General features: G+C 35.2%; 1 protein-coding gene and 2 pseudogenes across 1 annotated transcript; 2 read left to right on the plus strand and 1 right to left on the minus strand.

The window, feature by feature from the left end:
• Window positions 1–2,802: 2,802 nt before the first annotated feature.
• Window positions 2,803–6,823, plus strand: LOC120152754 (MLO protein homolog 1-like). The gene is given in 15 exon segments (XM_039164907.1): window positions 2,803–2,940; window positions 3,020–3,077; window positions 3,170–3,366; window positions 3,629–3,745; window positions 3,849–3,909; window positions 4,022–4,096; window positions 4,099–4,106; window positions 4,206–4,280; window positions 4,429–4,517; window positions 4,889–4,938; window positions 5,056–5,096; window positions 5,869–6,042; window positions 6,122–6,157; window positions 6,241–6,369; window positions 6,477–6,823. Coding segments are annotated over 15 exon segments (1,356 nt in total). The 5' UTR covers window positions 2,803–2,814; the 3' UTR covers window positions 6,597–6,823.
• A 1,005-nt stretch (window positions 6,824–7,828) lies between these two features.
• LOC120157344 lies at window positions 7,829–9,819 on the plus strand (annotated as a pseudogene).
• LOC120157370 lies at window positions 9,789–13,496 on the minus strand (annotated as a pseudogene).
• Between the last annotated feature and the right edge of the window lie 6,938 nt (window positions 13,497–20,434).

Here is a 20,434-nt window from a genome sequence, read left to right on the forward strand (position 1 = left end):
GAAGTGTTTTAAATCCCTCCTTAATCCCTAGCAAAAGTTAATAACCCTTGCATTTGGTTTTGTTTAGTGCAAGAGGTTGGAGATGCTCCAAAGTTAGGGGGAGGAAAAACTTACTTTAGGCTGAGCCTTTGATATTTTCAACAGTATAGCATCAAAGGTAACTCACTCTTGACTCAACTATACCATATGTAAGTCATTTAGATGAAATGTAGTAGGTTGCATAAGCTTAAAGCATTCCCATGGTAGATTTCATGTTTTAGAGTTATAAACATGTCTAAAGCCCTATTTATGCTCCTTTGTATCTTCATAAAACATTACTAATGTTTGGGGACCTCACTAAGGTCTTTGGGATAGTAGAATATGAGTTTTTGCACCTATTTTATGCTCTATGCAGGTTGAGTTTCAATACTAGAGGGATAGTAAACTTTTTCTTTTTCTCGGGCAAACTTGTGAATTTATGGGCAAGAGTATCGATATTCTTGAAAGAGCATAGATATTTTGGGTCATAGTTTCAAAACTCCCAGAAAGTTTCGAAACTAGGCAGAACATAATATTTAAAAGTATCGGTACTTATATAAAGTATCAAAACTTTTGCAGGAGTATCGATACTCTTGGGATAATATCAATACTTTTAGTCTATTTTGGACAAAAAGACCAGTTTTTAAGGGAATTAGACTCGAGGTACTCCAACACTTCAATATATCCTCAAATAAGACTTCAAGTGAGAACACTAATTAATATCAGAACAATAGAAAAAGAAATAGCTATGTTTACATAAAACTAGCCTTAGTTAACGCTCGGGAAATAATCAGGACACCCGAGTTCCTTTTAGCAGAAATACGACAGTTAGTGGATCCATGTCAGTGCCACGACACTACGACAGCCGACTGGGCACATATGCCCCAAGACTCGACGGAGTAAGTTGGTGGGTGTACGTTCCGATGTAGAATTCTGGATCTCACACAGGAGTACTCGATGGTGCTTCGGTAGTGCTAAAAGGGTGCGTGAGCTCAGAGAAGCAGAATCCCTCAACCGCACCATGATGTCAGCCTTAGCAGTCCATTAGTTGTACACTCAAACTTGTGACACTTGTCACTTCATCTAGTGAATGCATATAGTATAGTACAGTTTTCGGTGAGGCACTGAGCTCGTAAGCTCAGCGTTCGGAATGTGTTTCCGTGCGTAGGTTCTTAGGGAGCATGTTGTGGGGAGCTATCGTCATAAGATATTCCAGTGCAGCAGATTCATATTTCCAGAGACCTTTCAGAGTACGTCTTGAGTCATCTTTAGAGGACATGTACTGTTATGGACATTGTTATGTATTAAGTCGTAACTCTTTTGAAACTTTGTATTTTGTATTACTTAGCGGATGTATTTTGGGAGTTCCCCATTATTTGTAAACCCATATTATTATTATGTTTTTATATTATTTTATATATGTCTAAATTTCAGAGATTTACAAGTAGTTTTAAAAGAAAAATGTTGGGTCACTATTTCGGTAGTCCCGTATAATATTGTAATCCATGAATATTCGGGTCTAACTGAACTAGAGGGTTATAAAATTAACATTTGTTTATTTATTATATTAATTTAATGGAACACTTAAATAAGTAATACTAATATGGATATAATTTAATGGGGTCGGTCACAGGGCCCAACTTAGACTTGAGCAAACAAATAAAATATCTTTATACCAGTGAGCCGATCCCATCATAACTAACAACAGAGAGGTGAATTTATACAATAATATTACATCTAATCCCTCTGACCAAAATAATAAATGAAGATGACGATGACGATGATTATGATTATTATTTGTGTAGTTTACCCTCAACTATAATAAAGAATGATAATAAAAATTCCTTTGGTCCATGTGCTCCAAATTGGCCTAGAGGATAATGAACCAAAAGAAAAATCTATAAACATAAATCCAAATATTTCCAGGTCATATATAAATATTATGTTAGATAAAATTGTTAATACGAGACATAGAATAATAATAATAATAATAATAAAATATTATTATATAATAGAACGAAGCAAAATAAATAGAAAATTAAAGTAGAGAAACGGAATTTGGTTACTCATATGTAGACATGAAATCGAATGTGCGGAGTCAGATAAACATAAGAGGAAGTTTTGTTGAGGCCTCTATGAACAGTGTCGTTAAGATAGATTCGTCTCCTCAGTGCTTTGAGTAACATTAGACGTCGGTCTCCCATGATACAACAACAAACAATTAGAACAATAAGTACAACCGTAGTGATCAGACGAACACAATCTTACTTTTCTATTCCAAAGTTCTAAACTTACAAGTTGAAACTTATGTCACATATGTTTCTCGATTTGTGCCTGCTTAACTATCCTATATATAGAGGAGAGGAAATTAATGAAAAGTTAAGATTATTTAATGAAGATAATTGTTTAAAAATTAATAAGTATAATTAAATGGATGCAACTTTAAACTAAATAATAAGTCTATTAATCAAATAACATAACTTATTTAATGTCATCAATTTTCTTCAATTATTTATTATTTTTCCAACATATTATTGTGGCTCCATCAAAGATTGTTTCAATATCAATGGACTACCAAACCGATCAATATATTTATCTGCAGAATTGTAGAACGTCAACATGTCTACGTACTGATACACCGAAGAAGCTACTCAGCTTTCACGCTTTTATATTGACAAAGCATTTGTTAACAGCCAAAGACCGTGTCTCAAATGAAGAAAAATATATATACAAGCTACCACTTGCAGCATTTATAGGCTTCTGCCTTGTTACATTCTTGTTAATTTATTTGCGAAAATGGCTGGCAATTACAGGAAGGAAAGGTCGCTGGAGGAAACCCCGACATGGGCTGTTGCGGTTGTGTGCGCAATATTTGTGATCATTTCAATACTGATAGAACATGGGATTCATTCTCTGGGAAAGGTACTGATTAAAGATTAATTACTTTATTACTGTCTAAAATTGTGTTTATGCTAATAATTGTGATTATAAACCCTTGCAGTGGTTTCAAAAACGCCAGAAGAAAGCCATGATGGAAGCTTTGGAGAAGATCAAAGCTGGTTAGTCTTTTATTTTATTTATGTATAACCCTAGAAAATATATATATATATGTATTATACTTGTTCTTAATGAATTTTATTTGGATTTGCAGAGCTGATGCTGCTGGGATTCATATCGTTGCTGCTAACTATAGGAACGTATTCGATTCCGGCTATATGTATCCCGGAAAAGATAGGGTATTCGATGCTTCCATGCGAACGGAAGTCTGTTTACGGAGGAGACGGTGATAAAGGTAGCAGCAAAGGGATGACACTGGTGACGGCGGCGGGAGGAAGTTACTTTCTGATGGTGAAGATACGTTTGGCGTCGAGTCTTGGCCGGATCCGATTCAAAAGATTCTTGCGGTGAAGTATACATGCCGACCCTATTTGTTTTTCTTATTTTGTTTCATTCCCGCCATCTTTCGCTTTTCAACTATAATAGCTAGGATTTAAGATTCGATTGATTTGATTCGGTTGAATTTTTAAGATTCTTCAACTGTTTATGGTAGTTGATTTAATATAAGCAAAACAAAGTAATTGATTGTTTAAATTGTTGCATGAAATTACAGGGAAAAGTTGCCCTGATTTCACAAAGCGGAATGCACGACTTGCACATATTCATATTTGCGCTCGCAGTTTTCCATGTCCTCTACAGCGTAGCCACCATTTTTCTGGCCAAGGCCAAAGTAAGCTTTCTTCTTCTTCTGTTCTCGTTTTCCAGTACTGGGAACCGATTACCTTCCGGGTAACAAGACCCATTATAGTTCATGTTGATTGAACTCGATTCAGATGAAGAAGTGGGAGGCCTGGGAATCTGAAACCAAAACCCTCGAGTATCAGTACACGAATGGTATTTCTTCTCCGATTGACCTCGATTTCTGGGTAACCCTAAGTCCTCCCGTGTAAAAGGAGAATCCATGGGGATTGATATTGATGCTTGCATTTGAATTTTACCATGGCAGATCCTTCGAGGTTCAGATTAACACATCAAACTTCCTTCGTGAAACGTCATTCTGGTTTCTCCGCAATTCCCGGCATCAATGGATAGTAAGATCCAACTCGGTTCTTGCTGACTGAGTTGATGAATCATGTATTTGTCGAGTTAATAGCGAGCCGAGGAAGTAACGATCTTAAGATAATTTGCAGGTGGCTTTCTTCAGGCAATTCTTTGGTTCGGTGAGCAAGGTGGATTATTTGACCATGCGCAACGGATTTATCAACGTAAGTAACTATTAAATAAGTTACTATTATTATTATTAATATTTTAGTTGATAATTTTTATAAATATACTTTTATCATAAAATATTTTATTCCATGATTTAATTATTATTGGAACAACATCTGATTTTAAGAATTAATTCAAACGCAGGCACATTTTGCAGCCAACACGAGTTTTGACTTCCATAAATACATCAAAAGATCCATGGAAGACGATTTCAAAGTCGTTGTCGGAATCAGGTCTGTTTTAAAACATTTGATGCGTATATAAATTAATTTTATTTTTAAATTATGGTTTTTATTTTAAATTAATTTTAAATTTTTTAAACATTTTATTTTTATTTTAAAATTATTTTCTAAAATTTTAAAACATTCTAATTTACTTCTAATCATTCTTAATTAGTTCATAAACTATAATCTTCGATATAAATTAATCACCAAACTTTTAAATATTTTAATTTTATTTTAAACCATCAACATGTTCTTCATTGATAATAACTGTTATATAAACATTAATATATATTACGTAATAATAGAAAATAAATATCGATGTGTATAATACAGAAATAATACACACCATTGATAACTTTTGGATTTTTTATTTTTTGCAGTACACCTCTATGGGGTTTGGCTGTCCTCTTCTTACTTCTAAACGTTTACAGTTAATAATTCCGGCCCTTTTCTCTTTGATTACGATATTGTTACTAATTTTCAAAAAAAAAAAAACGATATTGTTACTAAATTAAGTAGTTAAAATATTAATTCTTAAATGGTGCAGAATGGCAAACTCTCAGCTGGCTGTCACTAGTCCCCTTGACGGTAAGACACAATCTCAATTAATTTTATAGATTTAATAATCTTTAAAATCAAAATTAATAGTGTATTTGGAATATAAATAGATTTTGTATAGTTAATTTATGTCATAAGGGTGCTTATTGAGTGAGTTGATCTTAAGTTAAGTAGTGTTCGATTCATGCTCGTTAAATATTTTTGTTGCTCAACTCGACTCATTGCTTGTTAAACTCGTTAAAATTTTACTGGACTAGTGCTCGTTAAGCTCGTTACTCGTTTCGTTGCTTGTTAAGCTCACTAAAATTTTTATCTTAACTTTTTAAATATAGGTAAAATCTACTAATACTATATAGAACTTAATATAAACGTAAATCGATAAATTTAACAAAAACAATTATCAAAAGAGTGTATGAAATAAATTCAAAGTCTAAACTCCAAAGTAAAAATGCACAAATACATTAAAATAATAATTATGGTTTAATTAGGGGTGAAATAAAATAATAATTATTAATTAATAATTTAGTATTTTTATTAGAAAAATTAATAGATAAGTCATTTATCATCTATTAGTAAATTAGTAACTTTTTAATGAAATATGTTTTTAAGATAACGGGTAAAAAATTATATAAAAAAATTAATGAGCTGTTCGTGAACTTATTTAGTTGGACTTTGCTCGACTCAGCTCGTTAAGGTCTCGAGTCGAACTCGAATTCAAGTCCAACTTTTACCAAGTTTTGACCGAATGGAGTTCAAACTGTTCACGAGCTGCTCAACTCATTAATCACTCTACTCTGTGCAGATACTTTTGTTAGTGGGAACAAAGCTAGAAGTGATAATAATGGACATGGCGGAAGAAATCCAAGAGCGGAGTGCGGTGGTGAGAGGGGCGCCGGTGGTGGAGCCTAATAACAAGTATTTCTGGTTTAATCGACCCCAGTGGATCCTCTTCTTGATACATTATACCCTCTTCCAGGTATTTAATTAACTGAGGATTATTATTTGAAATTTTGCTTTATTTATTACTTTTGACATACATACATGTATTCATGCAGAATGCTTTCCAAATGGCGTATTTCCTTTGGGTTTGGGTGAGTAATTAAGACAATAATTAATTTACTCTTGTTTCGTTGAAAGAAATTAATTAACATTAATTCCGGTACTTGTGGTACAGTTTAAGTACAGCATAGGGTCCTGTATACACGAGAAATTGTACTTCGTAATTGGAAGGGTTCTCCTTGGGGTGTGCCTTCAAATTCTATGCAGCTACATTACCTTCCCACTCTATGCTTTGGTGACCCAGGTCAGTGGTCATTTCGGGTGGTTCAAATCATTTTTAAATTTCATCGGTAACCATAGACGAAATTACTCGCGATTTTATTAAATTTGTCCGTTTTGGTTTTAATGTAGATGGGGTCTCACATGAAATCAATATTCGAGGAGCAGACAGCCAAGGCTCTAAAGAATTGGCACAAGGCTGCCAAGAAGAGAAACAGGAACAGAGCAAGAGGGAAGGATCCGCGGGAATGAACAGCCATGCCTCGCCGTCGATGAGTGTCGACTCCACGCCGAGCCGAGGAACATCACCCCTACACTTGTTACACAATCACAAACATCGGTCCACCGCCGCATGCGATCAGACGGACGGCGTTCTCAATTCTCCCACGCATTCCAACTACTCTTACCCCTCCGATACGGAAATTTCTGATATCGAGGCTTTTTCGCCACGTCCTCGACATGCGACGCCACCACTAGATCATCAGCATCAAACACCAACAACATAATGCTGATTTTTCATTTGTCAAGCCTTGATTTTCATTCACTGGTTTCGTTGTAATCCGAAACAAATATTAAAATTTCTTGATTAATTTGTGTACCGGTATTTCGATCAACTGGTAGAGTAGTTTAAGAACTGAAGTACTGATTATCAATATGAGTTTAACAACTCATAGTACCATTTTATATATACTTGTTCATGTTTTCTCTGTATGATAGATAAATGGTAAATTCCAAATTATATCACTCAACTTTTTCTCTCACTTTTATTTTGGTTACTAAAATTAAAAAAAATTAGTTTATTCATTAAACTTTCAATTTACTCTTATTTTAGTCATACCGTCATTAGATACTTAACGACCTTATGACATGATTTTTTCTATTCATTAACCATGTTACAATTTCTATTTCATTTCTTGATGAAGTATCTTCTTCCAGGAGGATGAGAAGGAGAAGGATGCAAGTTTGTATATTTTGATTTCATATTAATCGAATGATAAAAATTGTAGATCGAAGTCATTTGGGGTTTTATAAGTTTTAAAGAGATTTTGAGAAAATCAAAAATGATAGAATGGTAGAAGATGATGAGGCAAGTTCATCGATATATTAAGTGATCGAGAAGACATAAAAGAGCAGTGACTTCAACATCCGCGTAACACAAAAATTAAGTTGTGAAAATTTCATCTTTAGAAGAAGAAGATGAGTCAAAAAAAATGATGAATGACACTTGCATGTCATGCCAATAAAATGCAATCAACATCAGCATTTTGTGTTTGTCATGTTACTCTTATGTTTCTAATTTAACATTCAGCGTACAAAATAGAAGTAACTAAACTTTAGCAAGTAAATTAAAATAAAATTAAACTCTAATAACCAAAGTATGAGTAGAAGAAATTGAGTGATGAGCTTTATAATTTAACCTAAAAGATCATATATACGGGCGTAGGCAAGGGTACAAAGGTAATTGGATAAGGAAAGTGGATTGCTATAGAGTGGAGGGGTTTCGTTTCCAAGTCGTAACGAACACAAAGATAAACGTAGCAATGGCATCGGCAAGAATTGTACAGAAATGGAACATTGGCTTTAGCTCCCACAAAACAGTCTGTTCAAAATGCGACTCAAACCAAAAGCAAGCCATCAACCAGCCCTTTTTATCACTACCCATCTCCAGACGGTGCGCCATATTGCTCTCATCGGTGCCCACTTTCAATCTCATTTCAGTCCCCCGGTTCTCCGAGGCCATGGCCAGGGAGAGACGCAACAGGAAGAAAATCCCAATCGAAGACTATAACACTACCCGTTAGTTTCTCCTTTTTCCTAATTCCTTTTGCTTTTTCTTTCAACAGTTGATGTGCGTTTTGCCTTTTGTTTTGTTGAAACCAACAGCCGAGGGGTTGAAATACTTTGATATTGAGGAAGGGAAGGGTCCGGTTGCAGAAAAGGGGTCAACTGTACAGGTCTCTTGATTTGTAGTGGTTTCATTGCATATCCATGGATTCGTGTTTTTACCCTTTTTTTGTTTGGTTTTTCAGGTGCACTTTGATTGTTTATACCGTGGTATTACTGCTGTTTCAAGTCGGGAGTCTAAACTTCTGGCTGGGAATCGCATCATTTCCCAGGTTATATAGCTTTTGCTTATGCGTTTCTGGGTCTGAGTGTAAACTCATTTGGTAGTGGTGTATGGGAACGGACACAAGGGGCGAATTATAAAATTTTACGCCCGAAATTAGACATCTTTGATCCTGTCGTTTAGGCAGGAAAGCCCAACTGAACACTTAACAATCGGAATTGTCCCTGTGTCGGAGTTTTGGCTCCCATACTCACCCGGAAGCCATGGACCGTTCTGGTTTGGATGAAGTCACATGCACAAACGTGAGCGTTTGCGGATGGTGGCTTGAACCCTGACCCACAAGTGGTACCCGTGACCTATATGTGATAGATCAGTGTTTCAAACCCCATGCGTAAATGCTCACGTTTGTGCACGCCCCTATATTGGAGGTGCTTCCAGTCGAGTACGAGAGACAATACCGATTGTTGGTATTAGGTTGGCTGCTTGACAAAAAACACTTATAAGATTTTGTAGACATGATGGTCTAATATGGTGTTATTTTTTACTCAGCCGTATGAATTCAAGGTTGGGGCCAGTCCAGGGAAAGAAAGGAAACGAGATTTTGTAGACAACCCAATGGTCTGTTTTCAGCACAGGCAGCGCCAAAGCCTCCACCAGCTATGTATTCTGTTACTGAAGGAATGAAACTGGGGGGCAAGGTTAGCTTAAAGCATCCTCTTTTGTTTTTGCCCTGGGAGTTTCACTCTCTCTTGATCATCATCTCATGGTTTACCTTAACTTTTCAGAGGACTGTCATTGTTCCTCCAGAGGCTGGCTATGGACAGAAAGGAATGAATGAGATCCCGGTAATGTCCTCTAATTATCTTATGCAATTTTGCTTTATTGGTGAGCCTGGCTAATTAGAAAAATCTTATGTTCGGGATACATACTCGTATCCAACACTCACACCCGAATCTTATGTTCACCTAACGTAGTCCGGATTTGATTGTACCGTATCATCCCTGCCTTGTTTATCTATTCTGCTTTCCTTTTACTTAGAAAACAAAAGCCAATATCACATTTGTGTTATAAAAACACCAAACTAAAATCATTCATATTTTCCTGTGTGCAGCCCGGAGCCGAATTCGAGCTAATATCGAGCTTTTGCAAGTGATGCCACCCCAAGAAAATTGAAGCCTACTCTGCTGCAATGCCATTTACCATTGATCAACACATTGGCAATTTACATACTAGTTGCCCCTATTCACGAGTGAGCTAAATTATTTCAGCGAAGTAAACCATGTAAATTCATCTATCATGATTGTTTAAACGTCTTAACAATTATTGTCTGTAAATTTTGACAAATTTATATTCATGTTATTTTTTGTCCTTCGTAGTGTAATAATAATGTAACTGCAGATTCTTGAATTGTGTGTAAAAGGCATATTAGATTAAGGAAGAAACAAGGTTCAACAAAGAAACAAAGAGAGGAAAACACTGGAACTAAGTGGTGCACCTTGGAGACAAAAGCCTAAATGTTTGGACCAAAATTTTATCCCCCGCCTTATATTATCAATGATTTGCAGAAGATCATCAACATCCTGCTTCAATGCAGTAATCTTCTGTTGCAGCAACGCCACCCTGCTGTTGATATCTCGGGGCCCGACTTCTTCTCATAGCCCTCCACAGCTGTAGTGTGCTTCTGAATCAGCTTCTCTTGCAACTCTCTCTCCTTGGCCACCAGCTCCTCCACCTATACAGGCATCCACAGGAAACATATTATTTCGGTCATGCAGGGTCGAGTTACGACGAAAATGTTCACTTATCAAGGGCTTAACAAACTTCATAAAAAATAAGATGTTTCTACAAATCACAGATCTAAAAATGTTACAAGACGGTGTCGAATTGATCTAGAAAAGTTGAACAGAAGCAGCAAGACATCAAAGAAAGGTGAAGGGGGGAAATATTCGAGCAGCCGATGAATAAGCTTGCAAGGATGTCAGCAAGGGTTTCATTTCTTTTGACAGCTCTTTAACAAGCCATCGGCAGATTTCCGAGCAGCTTTACAAGCTTGAACGTCCCCCTTCCTAAAAAGTTCACGAAGCGATGCTTCCAGAGTATCGTGTGTGCCAAGCACCGGCCTATGATTTCCTGAACTTTGTATCAGTACTCGAACCTGAATTTGCAGTAAGCAAAGACCTTAACCAATGTATTTGTCCCATGGTGTTTTGGGTGAACCAAGTGGCGTATTGAAATCCTACTCACCTGTAAATCCTGTAATAGACCTGAAATTAACATCAGTGGCTCTCTAAACATCGATAGAGAGCTGAATTTGTAATAGACCTGTAAGGTAAACAAACACAAGAACAAACTATAAACCATTAATGTACAAAACCTGTAAAATATTCGATTGAAGATGGACAACGAAACAATACCTGAAAATATTGATTGTGCTCTGGCACGACATTAGTCTTTTCCAGCACAACTACTGGCCTACCTCCAATATCCAAGTGGGAGATTTTGGTCTGCATCCAATCATAAGCACGTTGTATATATAAAAGACGACAAACTTCATATTCAAAGTTCAACACAAATGGGGATGAGCATTCGATTGAATCGAATAAAAAATTAAGTTAGTCAAATTGACGAGTCTTATTTTATAACTCAAATATTATTTGAAATTTTTTTAGTCGAGTCGAGTCAAGTTGTTTGAGTTTCTATTTAAATTTAATTATAAATATTTATAATATTATAGTACTAATTGATTCCAATTTAAACATCTTTCGATAAAAACTATATATATATATATATATATATATATATATATATATATATATATATATATATATTTCATATGTGATATACATATATCATGCATCGTTAAGGGATTCGACTAGAACTCAAAATTAATTCACTAATTATTAAAAACTTCGAGTTATTTGAGTCCTATTTTATAACTCAAATTTTAATTTAAAATTTTTTCGAGTTGAATTAAATCGAATAAAGTAAAATTTTTGAATTTTTGAATCAAATCGAGTTTTACACACCACTAAACACAAACACAAGCTGTAGATTATAAAATAAATGGTCAGATAGAAACATAAATTATAAGTCTTCTCATACCTCTTGCCACTGCTTTATGGGAAATGGAGTCGCTGCAAATATGTCACTAGAACCCTCAGGCAACACCACCTGTAAAAATCAAAGTGCAGGGTCAAAGAAAGGCCGCTAGGAAAACAACTTCCTTTTTATCCACCAGACTGCAATTTCTATATCACACATGCAAATACCTTAATTCCAATGACCATAATACTACTGAAGCACAAATGCTAATTTGAGTACTTGATGGAATAACAATTGTGATACTTAAATACATTTCTAAATAAAAAGTTTTAGGCAAGTTTGGGAAGGACACTCCCCATCATTTCTTTGCACCACAATTCTGAGGCCTACAGAAAGATATATAAATCAGGATACTGACTACTACCTACCTTCACAGTGAGAGTATCAATACCAACTCTATCATTGGGGTACTAAATGTCATATTAAGAATCGATTCCCCTCTGATTCATACAAAAAGTCCTGAAGCGGCAAACCATATCCAATGGTGAAAGCAGTTCTCCAGCCACCAAGCATGGGATACCTTGGCTCAATCAATAGTTCACCCTGCAAAGACACATAGCACTTCAATAAAAATAAAATACCAGGTCATAGATACTATTTTAGTCCTAATCCGCGATATAACCTTTCTGGAGTCACCCCTCAAATGAGATGTAGATATATTGCCAATTAGATCCCCGTAGTAAACAGATCGAGCGCTTGCTGGCAAATGTGCTACAAGAATGCTGAAGGATGAAGCACCTCGATCATTTGGTCTGGCCTGGAGATCAAGCCTGTGGCGTCAAGGCAATTAATCAGAAACGAACAAAACTCCGGCTTGGACTGGCACTCACAGTAAATTGCACATGAAAACGCCAACCTGGAAACTTCACCCTTGCTTTTCGCTCCACCATGGATGAGCTTGTAATGCTCAGTGACCTGTACATTACCCCAGTGGGATATTTCTATTTCTCTCACCAATTCCTCAGCAACAGCAAAGGGTAGATTGCTTTCGAAATGAAAAGCAATAGGTGAGTGTGACAATGGGGGGAGATTCTCATAAGGACCGTATTTGATCTCTGAACCATGGACCTTTGTGTTCTCCAGTTCTGTATAGGATTCAATTTTAGTATCAGGCAGTTTAACGGTTAGAGACTGGACCTTGACTTCATAAGGATACAGATAGAATACACTATCCTTGTACAATACTAGCTGAGAATCGGCCTGAGTGATTTGCTCGGGAACGGGCCGCAAGGCATGAGTAAATATCGTCGAGACATCGAGAATGAAGCTATCGCCCGCAGCTAATTCCTTCGGCAATGATACCGAATAGAATGTTACAGCAGAAGGCCTATCATTAAGGTTGACGGCTTTAATAGGGAGAGAAACAACCGAGCCTTTGGCTTTCCCTTTCGTTTCGTGAGAGGAAGCCATCAAATACGCCAAATTTCTTACTTGACGCTCAGGAAAAGCCAACAAAAGCTCAGACATAATCAGAGGACCTGGATTCTCCACCTAGAGACAATTTAAGAATATAACAGCACACGCAAAAGAAGCAAAGTCTTTTAAAACAATAGTTTGAATAATGTATCGAGATACAAAAGAGATGTTAAAGTATTAATGAAGAACCTTTAAAGTTGATAAAATCCGAACAATTTGTGACGTTAAATAAATCTGCAACACCGTTAGCATAAAGAATTACAGCATGAAGCGATCCGAGAGAACAGCTATCACAGAATTTCAGGGGAATGAACAAATTCAAATAATCATCATGAATTCTAGAAGGCTAGAGAATAGAAAACGAACGGTGGAAATGTAAATTGACTTGAGAAGTTGGAAACTTAGGCGCCGATCGACTTTGGTGAGGATCGGATCGGAGAATGCCGTAGATGCCGCCATTGCGATCGTAAACACGAAAAGTAAAACATATCTAGAATTCGCCATTGTCGACCAATCGCTGGCGCACCAGAATCACTTTCGATATTTATGCTTGTTCGTTTTCATATTGAGACTCTCGTTCACCTTTGAGTTTGAAAGTTTCAGAATTGAAATTGTTGTAGTTAGAAAATGGAATTTGGTATGTTAGCCCACTTCAAATTCATCCAAACCCAGTTCAATCCGTATCAGGCTTTTGGACCCTTAGCCTTCTCTCTGATAAAAAAACTATCATTAAATTATGGGATAAATCAACTTTTGATCCCTGAACTTGACAATATATTCCAAATTTGTCCTTAAAGTTTTAACAGGCATCTCTAAACAAACCCTTAGTTTATTCTTGAAGCTAATTAACTCTAATTAATATCTCAAGATGATGTCATATTATGTCAATTAGTGAAAGTATATGTATATAGATAGAATATTGAGAATAATATCATTTAATTATGATGATTAGATTCTAAAATTGATTTTAACAGATCTTCTCTTTCTCTTAAAAAAGAGCAACTAAGGTGTATTATATATGTGATTAATATTTATAAACTTTTTTATTAAAATGATATCAAACAATATTATAGAATAGAAATTAGCTAACTCTTATTCACATATGTATTGGGATAAGAGGGAGGTAGGATAGTAGGCTGCCCCCGACACCAGGTTGAGAGCAACTTCTGTAAGAGACCTCCGAATAATAAAACGCCCTCCGTGGGACTCAATCCCAATACCCCAAGGTTAAGAACATTGTACTCTACCAACTGAGCTGGATGGTCATTTAATATTATAGAATAGAAACGACGGTAAATATAAAATAAGAGCAAAATGAGAGTTGGAGTCTAGTTATTAAATAATTAATTTAAAATTTAAAATTAGGAGCGATAATAATTTACTTCATTTTTAGAAATTTAAAAATAATTAAATTATAAAGAATAATAAATATTGACAAGTGAATGCGGTAGTAAGAAGTGATTAATTTTAAGGGGGTTTTTTCTTTCTCTATTATTAGTTTTTTAGAAAATAATTTCCTTATTTTCTAGTGTTTAATTGATCGAAAACGGATGGTCAATATAATTTGGTTTTTTGTTTAACTGACTTTTTTATATATTTTTTTAAAATAGCTTACGGTATAATTTTTTTATAAATAAATTATTTAAACTTTTCACTTTAAATTATTGTGATTGTTATAAAGTTACGTGAAATTCTTTTATTTACTATGTTTGGAGGAAGAAGAATTAGGCTGGCAACTAGTCAAGTTATGGTCGGTTTTTTTGTCAATTCAATCTGATTTTAAAATAGGTATTTTCACTCGAATTCGATCATACTCGAAAATTTTATATCTTACATCTGATTTGACCCTTAAAATTTATATCCTACATCTGAATCAATCTAACCCGAAAATTTTATATCCTTCACCTGACTCTGACCCAACACAGTATAAATTAAGGATTTAATTAAAAATAATAATTTTAAAAAAAATACATTATTATCCTTGTGTTGTAGTTTTTCACCCTCTACTCAAATCCTATCCGACCCAACATCACCCCTTAAAATGTCCAAACCGACTCGACCCAAATCCGATTTAAAAAAATTCATCCCTATTAGGTCTGATCGGGTCGAACCTTCGGATTCGGGTTAAATTACAATCCCTAAGAGGAACCTATGAATTTTTCAGCAAAAAAATCTTACAGGAAGCTGCTATTATCCAGTGCATTAATTAGAATATATGATGTAGAGTGCAAGATTTGCCCAGATGTATAACTAATCTACTGTTAAAATTAAAAGTACTTAAAAATAATTTAAGTCAAAAAACTTAATAACCAATAAATTTAATTTTAAAACTAAAAGGACCAAATAAAAAATAAAATCCAAAATATGAAGGAGAAATGATCCCTCATGCCAGACATTTGGCTCCTTCACTAAATAATTTCTTTTTTGAAGTAATTTATTGTAATATAATGATGTATATAATATTTAATGTTTATATACTTTATCAATTTAATTTATATTTTTTAATTAAAATATATTTTTTAATATTTTTAGCTAAATTAATATATTTTTAAAAATAATAATTAAATGGGGTTTTTATAAAATAACAAGAAAATTCACATATAATTGATATATATATATATTTTATCATTAATACTATATCAGCATATCATTTTAAAAATATAAAAAAATATATTTCAAAAAATAATTTATTATAAAATAGTATAAGATAATATAAGTATAATTGTCGCGGTCGTCTTTCGGTTAGACCCGAAATTGGGCTTCGACTGGAATTAATTGGATTAGAGTCGTCACCGATCACTTTAAAAAATATTTAGGTGGACCGGACACCATCTTACCTGATATGCGTTTACCATAAATGTGTCGGGCTCGGGAGTCGGTTACGGTCAAGGAAGGATTAACACCCTTGAACCGCCCTTTCGGTACCAATTAATTCGTTGGTTGTCTTAATCGCGAAAATCAAAATTGAAATTGAAATTTAAAAATTCAATTCAAATTAATTACATTTGATCGATTGAAAGTATCCCTAAAAAGTCAAAAGTGTTGGATTGTAAAAATGAAAATAAACATGAGAAAATAATAATAAAAAATATTACTATAATAATATTAATAAATAAAATAAATAAATATATATATATAACAATGTAAAAAGAAATAAAAAAATATTAAAATTAGGAGAAAATGAAAAATATATATAAAGTAAATAAATAAAAAAATGAAATAAAAAGAATAAGTCCAAAGTTGTTACATCTCTCATGTTTTGCGTATAGAGAAACTGGATTTGCAATGAAAATGTTCTGCCACTCATCGTGCTTTTAGATACTGGCTTAAGATCCTCCACGCTTATTTTTTGACCTTTTCTTCCCTCGGTTTTTCCAAATCGTTGCCCCTTCCTCTGATTTTGGTTCCATGTTTTTCTCTCTGTCCTTTCCTCTTAATGCTTAAGTCTATTTATAGTCTAAAGAAACCTATTTTTAGCTCAGATTTAGAGTCATACTTGGACTCAAAATGCTTCGGTTTTAGTGTTTCAGTAAGACTCAAATATATGTTGGTTTTAGTGTTTCAATAAGACTCAAATATGTTGGTTTATTTTCTAAATCTCACTAAATTAGGGTTGTTGAGTATGGGGCCTACAAAAATAATAAAATAAATAATAATAATAATAATAAATTAATTAATATAATAAAATAAAATGTTTTTGTAGACCCGGACAAAAACGGGTGTCTACAGCTGCCCCTCTTTGCACATTTGTATGTTAACAAGAATAGGGCAAAGATGAAAAAGGCAACCAGTTTTTGTCCGGTTCTTTTTTATTTGAGACTTGATAGTGTTTGTTGTGACACTAATTCGATCCATTGGGCACGATATCTTTCTTCTTGAAGTTGAAATCGTGGGTGAATCAGAAAGTGACTATTTGTTGTCAATCTTGGTCGACCTTGGTCTTCTTCTCGATTTAAAGATCTGGGTGTAAAAATTTGACCGAAAAGTAGTTCCTTGCTGATGCAACGCGGTTGATACGCCCTCGAGCTGAATGAAATCAAACTCAAGGGTCTTTGGCAGATAGACCTTTTTGCCTTGAGCTATGTTGCAAATGATAGTGCCTTTGAGCTGTGTGGAGTCGAACTCGAAGGTCTTTGTTGACAGATAACCCTTCTAGTCTTAAGTTATGTTGTAAATGATGTTCCCTCGAAGCTGAGTGTAATCAAACTCGATGGTCTTTGGCAGATAGCCCTTCTCGACTTAAACTATGCTGCAAATGATGTGCCTTGGAGCTGAGTGTAGTCAAACTCAAAGGTCTTTGGTTGGCAGATAACCCTTCTCGACTTAAGTTATTCTGCAAATGATATGCCTTGGAGCTGAGCGTAATCGAACTCGAAGGTCTTTTGGTCACAGATAACCCTTCTTGTAACAACCCGAAAATTTCAAAATAATATTTAATTGGGAATTGAGGTTTTAATTGTGAAAATTGGTGGATTTTTGGGGACTAAATTGAAAGTTTTTAAAACTTCAAACTTGTTTTAGAGTTAAAAAAATCAGGGACCAAGCCCTGAATTTACCCTAAAATGTTAGGTATGGGTTGTTATATACGTGAATTGGTTTTTGAAAATCAGAAACCAATTCCTCCCAAATTCCCTCTCTCAACCTCAACTTCCGACGACGATCCCGACGCCGTCCGAATTCTGATCGTCATTTTAAAACCACAATCGTGTTCATCATCGAGCGAGGAACAAACCCTTCAATTTAATTGAAGCGAAACACTGCCAAACGCCGTGAATTTCAAGTCAAAGCATCGACGTTTTTTTTAGCTCAATCGCCTAGAAAATCCTAAATTCATCGCCGATCGTTGCTCCGTTTACGACACCTCCCGCACCATCGTGTTCCTTGTGCTGTTCCGAGTCCGCCGGTGTCATTCTCGGTCTCCGTTGACGGCGGCGCGTGGGGAGGTGAACCGGTCAAAGTTTCTGATTTGATGAAATCGAGCTCTCTGCCGTTCAAAAATTTCAACCGATCTTTGTAAGTATCTCGAAATCACTCAAAATAATTTTTCTGTGATTTTTAGAGCCCCGGAGGACACCTCACGCGCCTATACGCGCCGCCGCAGGCGAGTAAAATCTGGAAACCGGTTTTGACCGGTTTGACCGGTCATGACCCGTTGACCCGACCCGACCCGTTGACCCGACCCGACCGTTGGCCGGTACTATTCAAAGAATTAATTCGGTTTTGGTGCTATTCTGAGAATTAATTCGAAATGGATGCTATTTTGGTAATTTTTCGAAAAGTGATATTATACGAATTAATTCGAAATTGGTGCTATTTTGAGAATTAATTCGAAAAGGGTGCTATTTTGGTAATTATTTTAAAAAGGTGCTATTTGTGTAAAATGTTTGACAGTTTGTTGACCTCCTTTGACCAGAACTTTGACCGGCTTTGACCGGCTATTAAACGACCTTTGTTTTCGACCGAGTATACCTATCCTGACATTTTTCGACATTCCAAATCCGAATCTGAAGTCCGTTTCACCAAATTCGAACTCGAAAGTCTCCAAATTGTCAGTCAAACCCGTTGACTTTAATTTTGACCAAGAATTCGAAATTTCGGAAGGTCATACTTTATGTTTTTCGACGTCCTGAATTTGATTCCGAAGTCCATTTTGCCAAATTCTGACCCAAAATTCCCGAATATAGCTTGTAAACCCAAAAGGCTAAATATTTTAATATTTTGATTATTTAAATGAGATTTGGTCAAGGATTTATTCAATAAAAATATTTTATGAAGGTACTCGTGTTTCACCTGAGCAAGGATCAATTAGGTCCGGTATTATCCGTTCGTTAGATCAGCCTGAACCGCGTACTACGAGAATTACCCGTAGGTTTCCGTATATTATTTAAATAATATTTAGATTATTTATATTAGGATTCCAATATGGATTTTTCCAATTCGTAGGATCTAGCGCTGCAGCAGAACGTGATCGACAGACCCAGTAATAGGCTTCCCTATCTGATTTCTCAGACTGTTACAGGTGTGTTTCCCGACAGTGTTAATTATTTCTGTTTTAAAATATACATCTGAACATTATGTATATGACATCTGATTTGCCACATATTTCTGATATGATTTCTGGTTACGGTATTTTATACTAATTTTCTGAATATTGAATATTCGATATCTGAAATTCTGTATACTATTGATTTGTCTTCTGATTTCCGTATTTCTGTATATTATTGTTAAGCATGAACACTTTTATGTTTTAAAGATTTAATCATTGTTTTCATTCAAATACATTCATGAACATCTCCATCATTAGGGGGTATTGTTGAAGGAAGTATATCCGCAGGTTCCTCGACTTTGTGCTCAGGGTCTTATTTGTTGTGTGGGCTGGGTGTATGGTTCTGGGGAACCTACACATTCTATTGTGATGGGCTGGGGGTAGTGTTCATATTTTTTTAACGACATGATTGCATAAACCGACTTTACTGGAATATTTTTATCAGTATGTTTTTATATACACTGTATGGAACACACTGAGCTTTTTAGCTCATTCTGTAGTTTTTACCCTTTTTCAGATAACAGCAGACCATAAGCTAGCAGATTTGGCATCAGGAGAAATCAACTACTTTATTTTGTACGAACATATTTCTATATGTTTTTCGGTTATGTTTGGTGACATGTATTTTATTACCGTTTTGGACATATCTGTATTATTAATATTATGTTCTATATTATATTTAACGGTCTATAAGTTATAAAAAAAACCTCTGAATGGGATATGTGACCCGCTTAGGTTTGGGTCTATCTCACAGACTGGGTCTGGGGGGTTACACTTCTAGCCTTGAGTTATGTTGTAAATGATGTGCCCTCAAAGCTGAGTGTAATCGAACTCGAGGGTCTTTGGCAGATAGCCCTTCTCGACTTAAGTTATGCTGCAAATGATGTGCCTTGGAGCTGAACGTAGTCGAACTCGAAGGTATTTGGTTGGTATATAACCCTTCTCGACTTAAGTTATACTGCAAATGATATGCCTTGGAGCTGAGCGTAGTCAAACTCGAAGGTCTTTTGGTCACAGATAACCCTTCTAGCCTTGAGTTGTTGAAGTCGATCTAATTCTTGTTATGTATTTTCTGTACGATTATCTTGAATGTGGAGTAGTTCTCGATAGTGCGCCTTGGGACACCACTATGATATTCGCAATAAGCGTTCTCATCATACTACCTGGGGTACGGGGGCTTCATGGATTTCTCTAGATATGGTGACACCACATGTGCGTCAAACAACTATTGGTAAAGCTCCTTATATGTCATAGGATCGAAATGTTCTCATTTTTATGAGACATATGAATGTAATAAAAAAAGAGAAAAATCATGCGAAATATGCAGAAATACATGATGCATGCAATGTTCGAGGCATTGATCCAAAAATGTATATGTTATTAGAAATAATCCTTATTGGAGAGAAAAGTGTTTTATTTTTTAAGAGACAAAAATATCCTGATAACTTCTGACATGTT

This window comes from Hibiscus syriacus, unplaced genomic scaffold (assembly GCF_006381635.1).
Source record: "Hibiscus syriacus cultivar Baekdansim isolate YM2019G1 unplaced genomic scaffold, ASM638163v2 tig00002840_pilon, whole genome shotgun sequence".
NCBI classification, from domain to species: Eukaryota; Viridiplantae; Streptophyta; class Magnoliopsida; order Malvales; family Malvaceae; genus Hibiscus; species Hibiscus syriacus.